The sequence below is a fragment of the Pan troglodytes genome, chromosome 21 (assembly GCF_028858775.2).
Source record: "Pan troglodytes isolate AG18354 chromosome 21, NHGRI_mPanTro3-v2.0_pri, whole genome shotgun sequence".
Classification (NCBI taxonomy): Eukaryota; Metazoa; Chordata; class Mammalia; order Primates; family Hominidae; genus Pan; species Pan troglodytes.
This window is the reverse complement of record NC_072419.2, coordinates 22,557,667-22,576,055: the sequence shown is the minus strand read 5'-3', so window position 1 is coordinate 22,576,055 and position 18,389 is coordinate 22,557,667. Positions and strand designations below refer to the sequence as shown.

At 38.2% G+C, this 18,389-nt stretch overlaps 1 protein-coding gene and 1 long non-coding RNA gene across 14 annotated transcripts in view; one reads left to right on the top strand and one right to left on the bottom strand.

The window, feature by feature from the left end:
* Positions 1–1,315: 1,315 nt before the first annotated feature.
* On the top strand, positions 1,316–5,266 carry LOC134809178 (uncharacterized). Its single transcript, XR_010154262.1, has 2 exons — positions 1,316–1,409; positions 4,827–5,266. It is a non-coding gene; the product is annotated as an uncharacterized LOC134809178 (long non-coding RNA).
* MACROD2 (mono-ADP ribosylhydrolase 2) overlaps positions 1,666–18,389 on the bottom strand; it is a 2,047,165-nt gene continuing 2,030,441 nt past the window's right edge. For 7 of the 13 annotated variants that reach the window (XM_024352108.3, XM_063803019.1, XM_024352106.3 and 4 more), the window contains 3 exons: positions 13,544–13,621; positions 10,180–10,248; positions 1,666–5,032 (listed from right to left, as the gene is read on the bottom strand). In XM_024352108.3, coding sequence (XP_024207876.1) covers positions 4,986–5,032; positions 10,180–10,248; positions 13,544–13,621 — 194 coding nt within the window. In that variant the 3' untranslated portion in view covers positions 1,666–4,985. The remainder of the gene's footprint in view (positions 5,033–10,179; positions 10,249–13,543; positions 13,622–18,389) is intronic. The other 6 variants (XM_063803020.1, XM_024352107.3, XM_063803021.1 and 3 more) reach the window with 3 other exon arrangements.

Genomic DNA, 18,389 nt, shown 5'->3' with positions numbered 1-18,389 from the left:
TCTTAACCTCACGGGTCCTTAGTTTGAGGGCAAAGTTTAAATCAATTTCAGTAGAATAAAATTTCATATTTACTAATTGTAAAAATCATTTCTTCTTTTGGTGGAGCAGCCTCAGCTAGAGAAAGGACCATTTGCCAACAGCACCAAATAGCATAATCTGATGCTAATAATTTACCAAGTGCTTTTCCAAACGTTAAAGTATCATATTTTGGCATTTTATTCATGTTTACATTTGTAAGAGAGTTCAGGCACGTATTAGTATTTACATCTTCTAAACAAAGAAACTGAGGCAGTTTCGTTCTCAAAACCCCACAGCTGGGCCAGTCTTGGCGAGAACAACTTAAATTGATACCATTATCCCTTTCAGCCCTGAGAACCACCAGTACACTTAAGCAATCTTTGTTGGCACCTTTGGTCAATGCAAGGCACAGGGGCAGAAATGTTGGGAATGTTGGGGGAGAAACACAAGAGGGCCAGGCAAAGATATGAAAATTGGTTAGAGATGAAAAACTGCATCTAGCAGGGCTAGATTCATGTCACATTATCTTTTTTTTTTTTTTTTTTTTTTGGTTTGGTTTGGTTTTTGAGATGGAGTCTCTCTCTGTCACCCAGGCCGGAGTGCAGTGGCATGACCTCAGCTCACTGCAACCTTCATCTCCTGGGTTCAAGCGATTCTCCCGAGTAGCTGGGATTACAGGCACCTGCCACCATGCCTGGCTGATTTTTGTATTTTTAGTAGAGATGGGGTTTCACCATGTTGGCTAGGCTGGTCTCAAACTCCTGACCTCAGGTGATCCGCCTGCCTCGGCCCCACAAAGTGCTGGGATTACAGGCGTGAGCTACTGCACCCGGCCATTTCACGTTATCTTCAATGCTATTCTGAAGCATTTGTGTTGAGGTTGCCCATTGCAGCATAAGACTGTCCTATCTATAATTTTTGTCTCATCCAACCTTGTTTATTATGGGAAAAACACTCCAGTGGTACAGCAGTTTGGAAAACCTTATTATCCTTAAACTATTAAGTATCTGGCTTTGTTTGATAAAGGGGTTGGCTTTCTGTATTGCCTCCTCAAATAATAATGATGATACCTTCTGTAGGAGATGAAGGGAGCTAAATTTGGTGGAAAGCATATTCCATTTTCAAAAGAACACTGAGTTTTTCCTGTAGTGATTTTTTGGTGGCCCACTGCTAAGCTCTTAACAATTCCGTAATTCTGTCAATTCCACCATCAGTAGACTGAGAATCACTGCTGCCATGGTTGTAGTGTCCGCGTAGTGACTGGATCATAAAAGGTGCTCACTAAAAATTCCAGCAATGGTCATGGGTTCTGAAAGATAGACCAATGTTCACAGGACCATTGGCTTTATCTCAGCAACTTATAACTTGCATTTCAGAGGCTGATGCTAGGGTAAGTCATTATCTAGTATTCAGAGAAAATTTAGACACTGGGATTTGTAGCTATACAAAACTACTCTATAGTTTAAAATTTGAAAAACACGGCCAACACGCTGACCAGTCTTAGTAAGGGAAAACTATCAGTAAGTTAAAGCTGACTTACAGGAATAATTTTAAATATATATATTTGCAGTCAAATAGTATTAAGTGAGTATTTTTAGTTACTCATTGCTTGTGGCTAAAGAACAAATTTCACAAAACACAGATAATTTCACATTATCCTCTCAAACAAATTTTATTTGTATTCTGCTCTAACAAATATAGTATGAAGGCAACAGTTGTTTTTTAGTGTATGGCACAGATGAAAAGAAACAAACAGATTCAGAAGCAGTCCAGCATTTAAATGCTGGTTTAACAAAAGAGGCACGTATTATCCTATTTAGCAGTTTATACCAGATATCAGAAGCCATTTTTTTTTCCTTGCAAGCAACAGACTACATTTATTTGCATTAAGTAAAAACATATCTTGATCAAGAAAATTACTTTTTTTCTGATTTTCCTTTATATCACAAATGTCAGGGTAAGGCAAATCCTTAATGAATCATGTAATAAAAACCCTATTCCCCAAGAAAATATATTGAACATATTCTGCTAACTTTGTTATTTTTCAAAGCAAAGCCGACATGCGCCACATACAGAGAAATGTCTTTTCAAATCAAGTGCATCAAGCAGAACTGTATTAATTCACAAAGAGGCTTTTCAGTGTTTCATAGAAAGATTTACAATTAGCTGCGGTGATTAATATGTGACCCAGTATCACAGACAGTGATTCGGATGCCTTCTTTGTAATCTTTTATGAAAGAAGACTTGTCCATCATCTGAATAGTTACCAGCTAGAGGAAAAGCCCCTTTGTCTCTCCTACAGCGAGGACCATTTTAATTAGAACTATTATGTTGAAGGCCTACTTTGATCCTCTGTATGCAAACATGACTAACATAGGGCTATTTTCCTCCCTCCCTCCTGTAACTCTTCATGCCACATAGCTGGATTGGAGTTTGGTTGGAAATTGACATCCAGAATTTATGTGCAGGAAAATCAATCAGCTTTTCAAATCTATTCCATTGTACAGCCTGTGCAATGGCAGCACCAGCAAATAAAGGTTTTCTGTGTTCAGGTGTCTTTGATCTGGCTATAGTTAGATTGTTAATATTTCACTATTGAAATGGAAATTAACTTTATCATTTGTTTTAAAGCATAAAACTGTATAGCCAAATAACAACCAAAAAGCATGACAAAGCAAAAATGAAAACACAATCTAATTATAGATGGAAGAATAAACAAATTCAGGAGTCGGGCTGAAGATATTTATTCCTCATTCTCTTAGTTTCCTGGATACAAAGATTACTTTCATTCTTCTAGAATTTTTAGGCAGAGAGAATTCCCTCCTTCCACTTCTACCCCACCCACATTTGAAATAAATGAATAAAATGACTGTCATTGATGATAAGGAGAATGCCAGGGCTGGATAATTCCCATCCTGGCTGTTTCTAGCAAGGACATTAGGTCTCTTCCATCATTGTTCATTAGAAAATCTCTGTCCCTCTGTTTCCCTCATGTTTTTTTCAACTGTAACTCGTTACTGAGGCTAAGTAGCACTAACATTTGGGAGTCACAAGAAAAACGAGCTTCTAGCAGATTGCACTTGTCAAATACTTCACAAGAATGACGGCAACTTTCAATTGAGTTATAAAGATGGCATGAAATGTAGAAACTGTCAATATTTGGATGACATCGTTTCTTGGATTCTTTAAAATGAGTCTTTTCGTTACTTTTCTGAAAAGCAACAACATCTAATGGCAATAGAGGATATAGATGCTTCCATATCAAACTGGAATAGCAACAGAAGGCCATAATCCCACATTATGAGGTCACGTAAATGTCATTCTTGCTGATGTCTTGATTTTATTAAAAAAAATTTGTTAGAATATATTGCATATGCTGAAGTACAGCTTGTTAACTATTCCAGTATATCAAATAAGCCATCCAGAAGGGGTAACAAATTCAGAAAGGCTAAAACCAAAGTCATAGGAAGATAAGATGAATTTTCCATCAAAAAAGTGCAAAACTGAAGATTTTGATGGGATATTTAGAAAGCAGAACATCCTTTTATTTTAGAAATAATAATCCACTATTTTTCTCCCTCTGTTAGGAAAAACAATATAAGTAAGTTTTAGTTCTAAAGCCCTTACAAGGAAGATGGATTTAAGAAGATATGCAACAAACGATATGTTTCCACTGAAAACAATGACATGACTTTGGAACCCGGGGAGGCTGTGGGAAGTAGGCATCTGGCCTTATACTGGCTCTAGGATAGATATTGGTGATGATGCCTGGCATCCTCATGGTCGCCATCCCTTGTGCCCACTATACCACTGGCATCTTGGGTTTTTAGTACTGCTGCCCCCCTTCAGAGCTGTATCCTCCCCTTCAGGGTTTTCTGGGTGAGGGGACCAACCATCGAATCAGCCTTGAACTTGGCATAAACAAGTGACAGCATTTAAACACAGGCCAGGAAGGCAGAACTGCAAGCAAAAGCTCTAATTTCCTGTAATTTCAAATGAGACTGCTCTGTGGGCTGTCAAGCCTTGGGTGAAGACAGGATATTCTTTTACGGAAAACTCATAGCGATTTCAGGAGGAGCTTTTGATATTCATAGGCATATGTTTGGGTCCTAAATGCAGTGCCCCTTTTCTTAGCTTTTAACTGTAACACCTAGCAAAGGGCCATCCTTTACAGTTATGCAGCAGAGAGTCACCTCTTGCTGGTGGTCTCCATGTGAAGACCTCATGAACCAAGTAAGCTCTGCTGAAAGTCAGTGTCAAAGAAGGATGCACCTGCCACCCTGGTTAGGAAGGAAGAGACCCAGATGGCTGCCAGGGCCCACCCTTCTGTTATGCCTCTGCACTCTGCTCTGGAAAAAATTCAGCTTCCATATTTCTCATTAGCCACTTGGAACGAACTGTGCCTTGGGAACCCTGAAGAAAATATTTTCACCTCATTGTCCAGACCTTTTTCAAGTGGTTTCCGAGGCTTTTGCCCATTTTCTATCCTGCCTCCTCTGTCTGGGGATTGTACTGCTGCTGGGCTCATTGATTCCTAAAATTTAGCCTGCAGCTTATCAAACCACTGTCTTCCTCCCCTTCCTTTGAATAAACCACTGTGTGACCAGCTTTGTGAAATAACCAAGAAAGCAGACAGGGGCCAGGATACACATGTGAGTGTTCAATCAAGCCACTGTGACCCTGGGGCAAAGTTGTAAGAGAAAAGACAGAAATTACAAGGATAATGCCTGAAAGATGCGTCAACATGGGTCCCTCCACCAAATTAAAGGAAACTTTTTTTTTCTTTTTTTTCTTTCTTTTTCTGCAGATAAACGGAACAAAATGCAGCTGGAGAAATTAGAGTAAAGGATTCCCCGTCCTTCCATGGGACTTGCCTTCCCCCCACCCCCACCCTCCTCCACAGCGTGTGCTGCTATCTTCCCGAGCTCCCCCAGAGCCAGGAGAGGCCTTGCGATGCTGAGGATTGTCATTTAGTTCCATTTCTTTGTTCCTTCGCTTCATCTTGTGCCCCTGCTGAAGACAAAGAGAAGCCATTTGTTAGATTAAAGATAAGACATCTTCACAGGCTTAGCAAGGAATACGTTTTTAATACAGCCATTTAAATGTCTCTCGCCCCTCACATAGGCCCAGAAATATCTTATTTGACTATCAAAGAGCTTTAGATATCTGAACTGCAATTGCTGGCACATGGTATCTTTAAAGAGCATATAAATCACTGTTAATAAATGTATGCCACATTGACAACGAGCTTTGGCTGATGGGGACGATTAACTCAATTCTTCAAAGTATTCGTTGAAAACTGTAACCCTGAGTTGATGTGGCTTCCCTTTTCAGGCCCATGCACACACTCTGGTTTCCAGGGATCAGCATATAAAGAATAACAATTTTCATAATGCTGCCTTGCAAAAGTCATTGATGGTTATGCCACCACTTCAGATTGTACTTATTAAATTATCTGCCTTATTCACTACCCATGAGAGGACACTAAGAAGACACTGTGCCTTGGAAAAACCTATACTCTTTATTTTTTTTTAGATTTTTAAAATTGAGGTATAATCTGCCTACAGGAAAACACACAGATCTTAAGCATACATTTCAATCTGTTTTGAAAAATGCATACATTAAACCCACACCACCAAGAAGATATACATTACATCACCCCGGAAAGTTCCCTTCCCTATTACCCCACTCCTGCTGGAATGAACAAATGATCTGATTTCTATCTCCATAAATTAGTTTTTTTTCTGCCCTAGGACTCCCTGCAAATGGAATCATACAAGTACCTCATTGTGTCTGTCTCCTTTCACTCAGTGTAATGCTTCTGAGATTCATTCATGTTGCTGCTTTGTTAACAGTAATCTGTTCCTCTTCGTTGCTAACTAGAATTCCCATGTATGTATATGTCACTTTTTAAAGTTCATTTTCTTGCTGCGAGACATTTGTGTTGTGTCAAGTTTGGGGCTTTTGTGAGCATATCTGCTATGTGTATTCTTGTATAAGGCTTTTGTGAATATAGGTTTTCATTTCTCTCAAATACTCGGGAATAGAATTGTGGGGCCATAGGATGGATACATACTTAATTTTACAAGAAACTAACAATTTTTTAAAAGTGGCTGAACCAATTTATATGTTCCCCAGCCATGTATAAGAATTCTAGCTCCTCCACATCCTCTGTAACATTTGGTGGTGTTAACTTTATAATTCAATACTAGTGGGATCGTGGTGGGATTTCTTTGTGGTTCTGTATTTTATATCTGCGGTCCCTGGTTTTCAGTAATCTCAGTCCAAATTAAGTTAAACCTGGAGATGCTTGGTGGGTATCAATCAAATACACAGCCCTACACTGCCTAGTCTCCTTGTAGAACTCTTATTGAACTTAACATGTCTTGGTTATTCTCTTCTTCTCCTTCATGTCTCTTCACGTGTCTTTTATATTACTACATTTTAATTTGTTTTTTCTATTGTCGTTAATTATTTAGTGTTGCTCTTTTCTTATTGTTTTATGTCTGCTTTTATTTGTTTTGTCATTCAAATGTAGTTATTTTATAAAATCTTCAAAATTTCCTACTCTCTTAACGTTCTCATAGTGCTAATTGTCCTGTAATTTTACCTACTGACTCTCACTCAAAATGGATCATTTCCTTGTGTGTTCTGTAAGTCTTAAAACTATGAATTCAACTTCAGAATTTGTTTTTCTTTTGCAGAAATTCCATGGGGTAGTTTCATATTTCCATTTGCCACATACACCAGGAATCACACTGGTCGGTAATCAATTATTAAGTTCATTTTTCAGTTTGTTTATTACTGCATGACTTTGGATCACATAAAATTATGTTTCAAAATCACAGTGTATTTGCGGTTTCTATCTATCCTGGGAGCCTTTTTCTCTCCCCATGCAGTACCTGGCGCAGATCCAAGTCTTTCTATTAATTTCTTGAGCTAGAAGTCCTAGATTTATTTATGCAGAGGTATCAGTTCCAACTCCTTACGTTGAATGGTTCAAGGTCCAAGGTGGGCATTAAAATGCAAGACTGTGGCCATAAGGCCTGTCTCTGTATCAACAATCTGAAGCCCCAAATTTAGTGGCTTATAACATGAGTGATTCACTATTTCTCATGATTTTACCATCTGGCCTGGACTGAGCGGGACAGTTCATCTGCTTGAGGTGGTACCTGCTGGGGCCAGAACATCTGAAAGGGATTCTCATTTTCTAGGACTTTTCTCCATGTGACCTCCTTCATTCTATAGGATAACCTGGGCTTCTTCCAGGGTGTCTGGATTCCAGGCAGCGAGCATTACGAGAGTGCAAAAACGGAAGTTACAAGCCTCTTAAAGCTCAACCTAGAAGCCACACTCAGTCTGCCATGTTTCTCCAGAACCAAAGGTTCAGATTCCATAACCATCATTACTGCCCTCAAATACTTGTTGGAAAACATTTACATTTGGAAAGTGTTCCATTGATGCATTTAACCCTCCCCCTGTTGTATCCTTATGCTAGCCCTGATTTTTTACAATTACAAATTATACAACGCCAAACATTCTTGTATTATGTCTTTGAGCTCTCTAATTCTATTTCACTGTATTTCTTTAATTTCCTTGGAGGTATGATTCATGGAGCAAAGGTTCCTTCTTTCTGTCAAATGACCAGATCATCTTAACAAACCCTTCTGTGTAAATATTGCTGTGGGAGTCAGTGACGTTGCACAAGTCATTCATTCTGCCTCTGTGACAACTGTGTCCAGAAACTTGCTATTGCTTAGGGAGCAGAATTTTGAATTGGAGTATTTAAATTTCCATTTATTAGCCAGGTGATCCTGTGCATGTCACTTCTCCTTCCTGGAATTTAGTTTCCTTAAACTAATTTTGGACTTTAAGTTTTGATACCTGGCCTTTAATCTCAGCACTTTGGGAGGCTGAGGCAAGTAGATCACTTGAGATCAGGAATTCAAGACCAGCCTGGCCAACATGGTGAAACCCTATCTCTATTAAAAATACAAAAAATTAGCCAGTTGTGGTGGTATGCGACTGTAATCCCAGCTACTCAGGAGGCAGAGGCATGAGAATCCCTTGAACCAGGGAGGCGAAGGCTGCAGTAAGCCAAGATCGTGCCACTACACTGTAGCCCAGGTGACAGAGTGAGACTCTGTCTCAAAAAAAAAAAAAATAAATAAATAAAAGTTTTGACACCTGATTCATTTGGGTTAACATATGAGTTCATTTTTATTTTCTAGAAAAATATCATTTTGATATTAACCAAGAAAAACAGACTAATCCTGGCACTTTATCTGGACACTGGTCACACAGGAAAGAAATAATGTCTGTAAGAAAAAAATCTAGACAAGAAGCCTATAGTTTATTGGCAGCAAAAGGGTAAAAGGAAAGGAAACACTGAGGAGCTTGCATTTAAATTGTTCAAGTTTAGTCTCATTTCATTACTTTTTAATGGAAACTCCTCAACCGTATCATTTCTGCAGCTTAGCAGGGTATTTTAAATATATAAAGAAAGTAAAAAAAAAAAAAAGGAGAAATGTTTATAAGAACATGTTTGTATGAGCTTATACTTTTTAGCAGTCTTATGCTATACATGCATTACACAGATACCATTACATTTAGTTTTATAGGATGTTCAAGACCATACAGGAATAAGACATGTATTCTTTCACACATTCCCAAATTTTATTCTTCCATGATGCTGGAGCACAAGAATGGTAAAGCCAAGCCTCTTAGGAAAGTGTAGAGAACCATCAAGAACATGCAGTGAGTGCAAGGAGGTACAGGGGGCAAGGGTGTCAACACATCATTTGTGCCTTACACTCGATGACCCATGATTCATTTATTCCATAGGTTTTTTTCTTTTTTTTTAACAACTAAATATTTTAAACCAGAACTTGGAACAGTTATAACATCAAGCATAATTTCCTTCTTCTAATTCTTCTCATCAGCCCTCAGGTATGGAAGAGGATTATAGACCACTCAGGTAGCAGTGTAAAGGAGGCTTAGCATGACTAGCTCCATTTTGCTCCCCGCTGCCCCCGTCCAGTGATATCTTTTAGGTTGATTGCTTTTGCTCATCTCTTCATGCAGGGTGAGCTAACCACGGCAGGAATTTAGTTTATAGTTCAACTTTAAAGCAAAGATGACAATAGTTCCTTCCCAAAACTAACCACCGAAGAGATAAAGACAGTATGCACACAAGTAACAACATTATGTTAAAGATTTATAGGAGCAATGTGACCTGACCAAGGGCAAAGAAGTTTCACAACTCCCCCTTGAACCCTTGCTGCAGTCCAGATGTCTGTCACCTCTTGATCTCAACCGCCTCTCTGTTCCTTTTCCTCAAAGAGAAAAGGAGCCTAAAATTCTATAAATTTAGGGTGATTCTTTAGGACATTAATTTGCCATCTTCTTGGTTTGCTGGCTCTTGGAATAAAGTCATTTTCCTTGCCTCAACACGTTGTCTCTTGATGTATTGGCTGCCATGAAGCAAGCAGTACTGGCTTTGGACTCAGTTACACTCATCATTCTAAATATATTTTAGTCTCTACTGAGAGATTTAGAATGTTGGTCTGGAAAAACTCCTAAACATGATCTGGACCAGGCTTTTTATTTTCCTGGGAGTTCCCTGAAGCTCATTCAACGTAACAAACCTTCGTGCAGACGCACGGGTCCACAGGTAGTGGTGTGAAAAAAACAGGACCTAAGGCAGGCTTGTTTCTGTCCAAACACACTCATATTCCTTTATACAAACTCCAGGGCAAAGATTGAGTGTTATGCTTAAAGACAGATATACCAAGCAACTCAGCAGGTAGCTTCTAGAAAAGCAATGCTTCAGAATCAGCTTGGAGTTTCTGAAATAATTTGACCACTCCAGGAGGCCAGGGGGTGAGATGGATGGAGACATTTTTTACTTGTCAAAGCACAGAAAACCAGGGTATACATGATTTGAATGTGCTGTAGCTCATCTTTTCCTCTTCAAGATGGCAAGCTTCTAGGGGTGATCCTTTCCCCTTACGCTGTGTTATTTGGTTTAAAGATTTTCAAGGTTTATCCAAGCCATGCTGTGGGAACTTGGCAAAACCAAGGGAAATCCAGTATGTCATTTGCAAATAGTTCTTATGGCTGGTTGATCATTGAAAATCTCACCACAAGGGGCATCTTACCTATTAGTTGATCTTCTTGTTGACTCTCTGTTGGGTCATTTACCTTGTCAACCTGACTATTCATTTCAACTGTCACCAGAAAAAAAAAAAAAAGTTAAATATTCATTAAACCTAAATCTCTGAGACACATTAAAATGACCCATGATTTGATACTTTCCTGATTTCCTATTTGATGCCTCTTTTCCATTTGTTTTCATTCATTCAAGATTTGGGGACTATTCTTGTAGATTTTTACTGGTGGGGGTAGAGGATATACCTCAGACGCCCCCTTCAAATCTTATGTTGAAATGTAATCCCTAATGTTGGAGGTGGGGCCTGGTGAGAGGTGATTGGATTGCAGGGATGTATCCTTCATGAATGGTTTAGTGCCATCTTCTTAGTGATGAGTGAGCTCATATGAGATCTGGTTGTTTAAAAGTGTGTGACACGTTGCTTCTAGTCTTGCTTCTAGTCTGGCCATGTGAGTTGCATACTCCCCCTTCCTCTCCCGCCATGATTGTAAGCTTCCTGAGTTCCTCATCAGAAGCAGATGCTGGCATCCTGCTTCCTGTAAAGCCTGCAGAACCATGAGACAATTAAACCTCTTTTCTTTCTAAATTATCCAGTCTTGGGTATTTCTTTATAGCAACACAAAAAAGGCCTAACCCAGTGGGGGAGGGCAGGATTGCCTCTTCCCTCAACTGAAACTGAGTTGTCACTTCAGACCAGATTTTTGGGTTGACAGTTTGGATGTACATATTATGATTCTTGGATAAATGCAAAGGCTTTAATAGATATCTAAGAAAATAAAGAGAGAAGGCAAAGCAAAGCACATCACTGACATGCAGAGAGGTAAGCAGCTTGCTCCAAAATGTCAATATCAGGCCTGTTTGGTTTGCCATACTTTCAATTTCGAATTCAAAACAGACCTTGTAGACTTGCCGATGGCTGCTGTAGTGGCAGTGAGTGGCCATGAAATTAAAAAGCCGACCATCTAACCAGATCCCGTAGTTGTGATAAAACATGTGCTTTTACCTGACTCAGTGTATTCTATGTGAGCATTTGAATAAAAATAGAATGCATGATTACTGCCATTCTCCAGAAGTAACCCAGAGCAGGCATAGCATTCACTCTAAATTTTCCAAGGGTCAGTAGATTTAATTAGATTGATATTTTCTCAAGCATCAAAGTCCACATTATAAGCTGAGAAAATGAATATACAAATAGACAATGGCCAGATCATATATAATGATAGAATTCTGACGTAAAACCTCTGCAGAAGCTAGCCTAGGCAACCAAAACACAGTCTCTGCAGCAATTGACTCAGAATGATCAGGACTTGGTCAGTGACTGTCAGCGTCCCTATTTTTTGCCCCTGCTTCCAACTTGGGACCAACCAGGGAAGGCCAAATGTATTCCCTAATACAATCACTTAAGGTGCCCCACTTCTAGTTAGCCATGTCCAGCTTCTCTATGCCAACAACCTCCAATCAGAGCATGCTTGAAGTATTCTCTTTTTTTAACCTATAAAGGGGGGTTTCCCATCCCCTGCCCACCTTTGAGCCTGCCAAACACAAGTGATAATGGCCGCCCTTGTTATAGTTACCTTTGAATAAGTAACCACTGTTTGTTCTCATTTGGGCAGTTTTCATTTATTTGCACAAAACCAACAGCCTGTATCTCCTTTTTCACAAACATGAAATTAGTGTAAAGTAGTGGCAGATGCTGACTTTCACACTTCAAAGAGGCTTGAAAGAGAGAATGACGTTATGTGGCATCCACTGAACTCTCTCCCAATAAGGAAGGTTTTAAAAGCAGGTCTCAGTGTTCTCACCTGCAAACTGCCCCGAGTTTCTAATGATGTGTGAACTCATTTTAAACCCCATAAATAAACTGGCCCCAGATGCAGCAACCCTATGTAAGTATAAGCATTCATCCACCGTCCATCCTGCTCTGCAAAGTTATTGTGAGTTCACCCTTCTCAGGGTGGGAATGTGCAGGATAAAATACAGGAGAGTATTCCTTTTCTGTTTCTTCTTCCAACCAAGGGATACTAGTTCTAAAACCTACTAATAAATGGTACAATAAAAAGCATCCCATCACCAGATAAGTTTGGGAAAAGCAACTTTAAATCCTGTTAAACAAGTCTCTTTACCTCTGAGACTTCTGAGGGCCTGCAATCCTCTACTGTGTATGGTGAATCTCCAAGTGAGGACTAAAACTCAGTATTTCACATTTACTTCTCTTTTATTCATGGGCCTGATAGTCCTCAGAACATGATTTGTAAATAACTAGTTAAGAACCATGTCTGTAGCATCACAACCAAGCTGAAGCAGGTTTAGTTCAACTGCTCATAACTAACAAGCAGTGGCTCTTAAGGGATGGGTCTGGGGCTTAAAAACATTGTTCTCATGGGCAATGCATGCCCATGAGTAAAAAGCCAATTTGGGCAATATAAGCCGATGGGCTTATAATTAAGGGAGGCAATTCAGGTGATGATAAGCCGGTGGGAACAAGGAATACCTGGTATAGGAAATTCTATTTAAAACTATAAATAACATCCACCATTGGCTAAATTTTTTCCAAGGTCATTATCAACTCAAAGTAATTTGTTTTTTTCCTTTGGCTAAAATAACCCAAATGGCAAGATACTTAAATGACTGACCACCTAACCAATTCTGGTTCTCCTAAACTCTATGGGCCAGTGGAATCAAATACTTATTACATTAGGTAGGCTCAAATAGTTGTTTCTCTAATGTAAGTAATGGTATTTCAAAGGGCCCTTAGCATCGTCGTGCAGGGGGAAAGGGATATTAATATTCCTGAGGCTCAGACTCTTTAGATGCCTACAAAATTAGATGTAAGTTTTTAAAGGTTGTTTGAAAATTTATTTTTAAGGTGCTTTTAAAGACTCACTATGTTTTTAACCAAGGCAATGGATGTGATACAGTGGAGTGAAGTGATGAAGGTACAAGAACAATCTTAGCCCACACCCAAGGTAGGGCTCTCCCGAATGCTGAGTGGAGCAGGGTAACAGGAGGCTAAGTAGGCTAAGTACCTTTTGCAGAAGTAAGTAATGCTTCCATAAAGTTCACTAGATAGACTTCAGTTCAGTTTAGTCTTGAAAGTATCTATTGAGTCCTCAGTATTATAAGATATGATTAAACCAGGACATATGCTGTTTTAAACAGCTAGAAACAGGTTTTTTTAAAAATAAGAGGTTGCCATTTTTATTAGTTTGTAGCACAAAATTGTTTTTGAAATTTACTGTGTTCTAACCAAATATGTTGCTTTATAGAACAGACAGTTCCCTTAATCCTAGATTACACATAGAAAATATGCCAGATTTGTAGTTTCCATGGGCTCCAACAGCTCAGAACCTTACCATCAGGACCTGGAGTGTTTTCTAGGTCACTGGAGCCTTCACTTTTCCCAGGCATCCTAGGTGTGTCCTCGCCTGGAGCTGGAAGAGAAAAAGACCACAGTCCCTGATGAATAGAGAATTATAGCAGCCTGAGGGCCAATCATTTCTGTCACCCTCCATTGCCCTTTTAAATTCAAAAATACTCCTGGGATTCAACTTCTTTTGCAGAAAAGGTTAAAAGAGGAAACAGAGGGTTGAGTTGCTTGAATACTTTTGTGTGGCCTTCTAAGTTCTCTTTAATTTGTGAGATGATCACATATATACATATATAGTTTCTCAAGTTAGAAATCTGGTAGCATGACAGCAGGAAAAGTTGATTTCCTCAGAACAACCTACAGTTTAAATTTAGGGAAGTGTGTCTGTATGCATGGGTGGGTGTGAGAGAGAGTTTATGTAGTTTAACCTTAGAAGAAGAAAAAGAGAAAATGAATTTTGCCTTAGGCATGACTGAAAGCTGAAAGATTCATTCTCCTGGTAGTGAGAGTTTTTGTTGTTGTTGTTGTTTGTTTTTTAAACAGAAACAAACGGTTTAGTTGTTTCCTTAGGAGACCTCTGATGCTGCCATTTCGAATTGCTGAGAATTTAGTCGTCAGTAGATTTCCTTTGTGACTGGCCTCTATTTGCACAGCTTCACAAGGTGCTTCGATAAGATGCTTCAATGTAGTAAAGGAATTGTGTTTCATATTGTAAAAACATTTCCAGGTATTCAAAAGGACAATCATTTCTTGCTTCTTAGTTAAATCTCTCTTAAGTTTTTATAACTTGAAGAGCAAGGACATTTGTAAATACAAATACATACATAAAGTGCTAGAAAACCCACAATTTTAAAGGTTTTATGATTCCTGTACATTTTTAAAGAGAGGATTAAATTTATTTTCATTACCTGATTACTTACTGTGTCCAGAGTATGTTAAACTTCATGTGCCTATTGATGAGAAAAAAGCAAGGACGGGAAAGATCCAGTTTATAATGTCTACAAAGGAAGAGATCTTCAGAGGTAGAATTTGTACTCTTGGTAATGGTGTATTGAGGTTGACAATTAAGAAATATGATTCAAAGGTGACTGGGCTCTGAGCTTAGGTAGATGCATGGCAGAGAGGTCATTAATTGATGACATATAAAACAAGCAGAGTGGGAAAAGAAGAAAGTTATTTTAGATTTAAAGCCTGAAGTGTAGGGGCATTTATGTGAGATATCAAACAAGTTTTGCATCTAGCACTGGGGAGAGAATTATGAGAAGAGAATTATGAATGGAACATGTGGGTATTTGGGGGACACCAAGATAGGGTAACATTCGTAGTATGAGAGTAGATGAAAGAACTCAGGAAAAAGATAACACAAGGGAAAAAAAGGACTTATGGTCTCCTCAACTCTTCAAGGACAAGATGAAAGTCACTGTGTCCACAGTGCTTTTCACTAGCTCCTGAGAATGAGGTGGAAAAGGAAAAACAAAACTTGGAACTTCCAACTGGACTTGTTAACACTATATAATACCGTTCTCACACTGCCTATTCTAGAAATATATCATTTTTCAATTGTTCATCAACATACTCCTTGAACACACAATTACAGAAGAAACCATTTGTGAACTCCCCTAAGCCTGGGAGCAGGAAAACTTTGCTAATTATGCCTTAGAACACAGAAGTAATAGGGAGCAAGAACAAAATATTTGACTTTATAAACATAATAAACTTTTAATGGAAAAAATACCAAAAGAAATGTTTAAAAAGCTACAAATTGAGGGAAAATATTTGCACCTTTTATCATAGACAAAGTGTTACTACAATCTTTAATATATAAGGCCTTTTAAAAATGGAGATGAAGAAGACCACCAACTTAATAGGAAAATGGACAAGAGATTTAACAGTTAATAAAAGAAGATATAAAAATGGCCTGCAAAACACATGAAAAGGTAATGTACTTTGCTAACAACAAAAGGAATGCAAATTAAAATTATAATGAGAAAGGGATTCTGCCTAAGGTGGACTGTAATGATTCAGACTAACCCTCTACCAAGAACAGCTAGAAACACTGAATACATTATTTAAAAATAGCATTGTAAGGCCCCAGAGTGCTATGAATGCAGGACAAACCTGAAGAAATGCAAAATGGTGAAGCTGACATTGCACATGTGTCAAGAAGTTGAATAGAGCCTGCAGGTGTTTTGTGAGGCTAGGGGCAGGGAGCAAAATTTGAAGGCTGGGTTCTACCAAGGAGAGGTACCCTGCTAACTACCTCAGGTTTTTGGTGGGGTCCCCTGAAGGGTTATATCCTGGGGGCAAGAATGAACTTGAAATAGACCATCTCTTTAAAAAAACCTGAAGTCTAACTTTTAATTAATACAATTCCTGATTGAATTATGGTGCTTTGCTGTCAGAAGCAAAAGTAAATCTTCTCTGGAGGAAGATTAAAAGCCTCAAGTTATCTCTACAGTTTTTCAAACACAGTGTCCAGAATTCAATACGAAAATTACCTGGCATTTCAGAGGAACAAGAACAAGTCACTGAAAACCAAGAGAATAAAAGAGATGACATATGGATAGACATCAGAGATCCAGGTATTGCAGATGCAGCTTGAATAACAATTAATGTATTTTGGAAATTGGATGCCAAGTTGAATAATTTTTATGGCAAAGTAGTTTATCAGAGAGCTGGATACTTTTTCAAAAGTCAGATGAAAATTCTAGAAGTGAAAAAAAAAAAACCCACAAAAACAAGTTAAGAATTAAATAGGTGATTTTGACAGCAGGTAGACCCAGTTGAAGAGGTGATTAGTAAGCCAAAAGCTAGGTTGGAAAAAGATATGAAGCCTAAATTGCAGATGAAAACCCCAGATAAGAGTGAAGGAACCATATGAGATAGGATTTATCCTATGTAAAATGGAGCAAAAGGAATATTTTAAGAGATAATGTCTGATAATTTGCCAAAATTAATGAAAGATATCAGATATCATCTCAAACCATTGTTTCAAGACTGTTATGATTCCGAAGCAAAATTAATGAAAAAAACTATCACTCAGTCTAATCATTGTGAAACTGCTGAAAACCAACATTAAAGAAAAAAAAAGTTATCTAGTGAATAAAGATCCATTAACTTCAAAATAACAATAAGACTTATAGATAAATTCATAACAAAAATAATGGAAGCCAGAGATGATGCAATGACATCTTTGAAGTGTTAAAAAAAAAGACTTTCAAATTTGAATTTGAAATAAAATATTTTTCAGAGAATATGACTGAGAGAATTTGGTGTCCACAGACCTATACTGAAGAAATAGTTTCCCCTACCCTCAAAAAGAAATAAATGTGAAAGGTAATGTGGACAAAGACCTTCACATCATTATGCAAAATTTCTTACACAGGACAAAGCACCAACCATTAAAATAAGTTTATCAAAACATGCTAAGGGAGAGGAAAATAAGCCAAAAGACTCCTGTACAGAATATATAAGAAATAAACATACAAAATAACCTTGAAAAGACAGGGAACCCAACAGAAAGTGGACAAGACACAAACAGACGTGTCACAACAGAGGATATTGTGGCTGGTCATTTAATTTTTTCAGTAACTTTGACCAAATCTCATAGCACTTAAAAGCCTTGGCTTTTTCACTAGTAAAATGATTATAAAATATTCTGACTCATCTTAACTCTCTGGGACATCATCAGACCTATTTAAAATATAATATTATTATTATTTATATGAAATGATTACTGTGGAAAAATTAATTGATAAGCTCTATCTAAGCATTACTTTCTTGACTATTTTCTTAGGGTCCTTGTTTCTCATGGGATCTAGAGGTACCTGTAGCTGATTCTTTCAGGAAATATCTTTCTAAGTTGTTACTCTCAATGGTAATAACCCTGGTTACATTACTATGGGGAAACCCCTCTGGTATCACAGAGAACTTTCTATCTAATAGGCATAATTCTAGTCTATTAAACAATGCTTAGTGAAATAAGGGAGGGTACAAAACACTTTCAAAAGTTAGGTGAGAGAGAGGAAAAAGTTGAAGAAAGCAAAATGCAAATAGCAAATCAGAAAACAGTAAACATTTAAATTTCTAGCCCTATGCTTGTCCTTCTAACCTCATTTCACAATGGAATGTGTGAGAAATCTCAGGTTGTGCCACAGTATTGGCATAGATTAGTATGAGATTCAATGGCAGATTTGAAATCCATGAAACAGAGAGAAAAAAACAGAAATCAAAGTTGTAGCTCTGTATACCACTATATTCCTGGAGCAGAGGGAAGTATAGTCTGTTAGATCTGCTTTCCAAGACTCCAATATCATGTTTGGTAGAGATTGTTCATTAATTGAATATCATGAGTGCACATGAGGTTTTCCTGTATGTGTGGACATGCACTGTGAATATGATGCATATGTGTGCAATGGTATGTTTATGTGAATTTGCATGTGCGTGCGTGCATGTGTGTGTGAGTTGTTTGTTTGGAAAGTGGGAGAGGAATGACAGATATTTCTTACTGTGTCATGCATGTGGAACTGGTACTATCCTAATAGCTTCTTCATCGCTGGGCAGTGCAACTGGATGCCCTACAGAAATGAATCCATTTCACATAGACAACATAATCTGATAAAAACAAAAATGGCCTCTGTGGCCTATTTATTACAGTTTGCCTGTCCCTCCTTCCATTTGGATTGCTGCTGGCTGAAACACACACAAGAGGTACATTCCAGAGCTCCTAGCAGGGGATAAAAGATGCAGAAATAGAAAGAGTCTGGGACATTCAGTACTATTTTCATTTTCTATCAACAACTGCAACTGTACTGCTCAAACCCTTGATTATA